Source organism: Dendronephthya gigantea, unplaced genomic scaffold (assembly GCF_004324835.1).
Source record: "Dendronephthya gigantea isolate DGI-Jeju-01 unplaced genomic scaffold, DenGig_1.0 000011F, whole genome shotgun sequence".
Lineage (NCBI taxonomy): Eukaryota > Metazoa > Cnidaria > Anthozoa > Malacalcyonacea > Nephtheidae > Dendronephthya > Dendronephthya gigantea.
The window spans coordinates 405770-407398 of NW_021163021.1; the positions used below are offsets into that span (position 1 = coordinate 405770).

At 40.8% G+C, this 1629-nt stretch overlaps 1 protein-coding gene across 1 annotated transcript; it reads right to left on the bottom strand.

Moving 5' to 3' along the window:
- Positions 1-435: 435 nt before the first annotated feature.
- On the bottom strand, positions 436-1397 carry LOC114518580. The gene is made up of 2 exons (XM_028538602.1): positions 590-1397; positions 436-476 (listed from the first exon to the last, which is right to left on the bottom strand). The coding sequence occupies exons 1-2, from the start codon at positions 1395-1397 to the stop codon at positions 436-438; spliced, it is 849 nt and encodes a 282-aa protein (XP_028394403.1).
- Positions 1398-1629: the final 232 nt, after the last annotated feature.

The window sequence follows — 1629 nt, forward strand, 5'->3', positions numbered from 1 at the left end:
GAAGGTATGGAAGGAACATTTCAGATTCGGCAAACAACAAGGCTGGGTGTGGGAGGTCATTTGGATAGATCTGGCAAAGTTTTTCAATTTGTTCATAAGTCTGCAGTTGTGTTGGGCACAGACCGTCCAACAGAGGTTTCAATGCAGACTTTATGTTCTCAGCTTTCTCTTGTATTTGTAAAAGAAGGGTATCCAGAACAAGAGCAAACTCTTTCCTATAAAATTTAGGCATTTCCATCTCGGCAGTGTTTTGTCTTTCGTCAAGGCGCCTAGGTAATCTTCTAGTTCGATGATATCTCTCGTACTCAGAAATTGCAACCACTTCGAAATTGGAAGCAAATGACACAGATGCATCTATAAGATCGTCTATTTCCGCATCTGATTCTCTGAATGTTTTCTCTCGTCATTGTTAAAGCTTCTATAGCTCCAGTTATGTCAAGGGTTTCTCTTTCTAGCACCTTCGTCATCATCTTGGTCTTGATGAAAACGTTTTTAGCGAACATTAGTGAAATAATGAAATCAAATCTTAGCATTCGACCCAGTAAACCAGATGCTTTGGTTTTGGTATCTGGATTAGCTTTTTCACTACAATTTAATGCTCTGTGTGCTTCAACAACAGTATCAAAGCTTCTCCATGCGGCTTCGACTGACTCAGGACGAACTGTCCATCGTGTTTTTGACAGATTCCTTAATTGTAGTGAATTTTCAACTTCTTTCAGTAGATCAGCTAATGCCTTTGAACGTTTTGTACTTGCGTTGAAAAACACGTATATTGCTTCCAGAACTTCATACATGTTTTTTATGAGGGCACTAGAGTTACTGCTGTGTTCGCTGACTAAGTTTGCCCCATGAGCAATACATGGTACATAGATTATCTCTCTTTCAACCTTTTCTGAAAGCTTCTTTTGTGCTCCATTGTATTTTCCCGACATATTGGAAGCGCTGTCATATGTCTGAAAACACAAGGTTGAATTGTCAATCTTACACTCCGCTAGTGACGATAGAGTTGCGTTTGCCATTCCTTCCCCAGTTTTATCTGTCACTTCTTTCACTTGAATAAGGCGTTCTACACGCTGGTCATTTGTATCCAAATAACGAACAGCAACTGCCAACTGATCCTTATTTGAGATATCTGGTGTTGTATCAGCCATCACACCAAACATGCCAGCAATGGACACTTCATGCACTATGTCCTCACGGACAGCATCAGCTAACAACTGAATAAATTCATTCTGAGACTTTCCAGACATATACGTCATCTGAAATTGCTTCATGTCTTTGCTTTCCAGCCAGTGCTTTAAAGGTGGGTTGTGCCTGCTTAGAAGAAGTGTAATTTGATGGAAATTTCCTTCCGTATCATCGCCATCACCTCGGAATGCCAAACCCTGCCGCGCCATTGTACGTGCAACATCAAGTAAAATAGTAATCACTTCAGTGTTTTGTAGTCGGAGTTTCTCTTCGGCTAATAGGCATGCACGCATTTCCTTGCTTACTTGTACATCAACATGTGAATTGGTCCTCGTAAAACTCAGGAAGTCCATCAATGCTGCCTTGTGTGATTCGCTAGTAAAATGGGCAAGAAGCTTGCCTTCCTTGTTTCGTCCCAAACTTCCTTTCATTTTGGACAAA

Coding starts and splice junctions, on each gene's coding strand:
- LOC114518580 (XM_028538602.1), bottom strand. CDS start 1,397: ATGGCGCGGCAGGGTTTGGCATTCCGAGGTGATGGCGATGATACGGAA. Junction 477..589: donor AGCACACAGAGCATTAAATT/GTAGTGAAAAAG, acceptor GTTTTCATCAAG/ACCAAGATGATGACGAAGGT.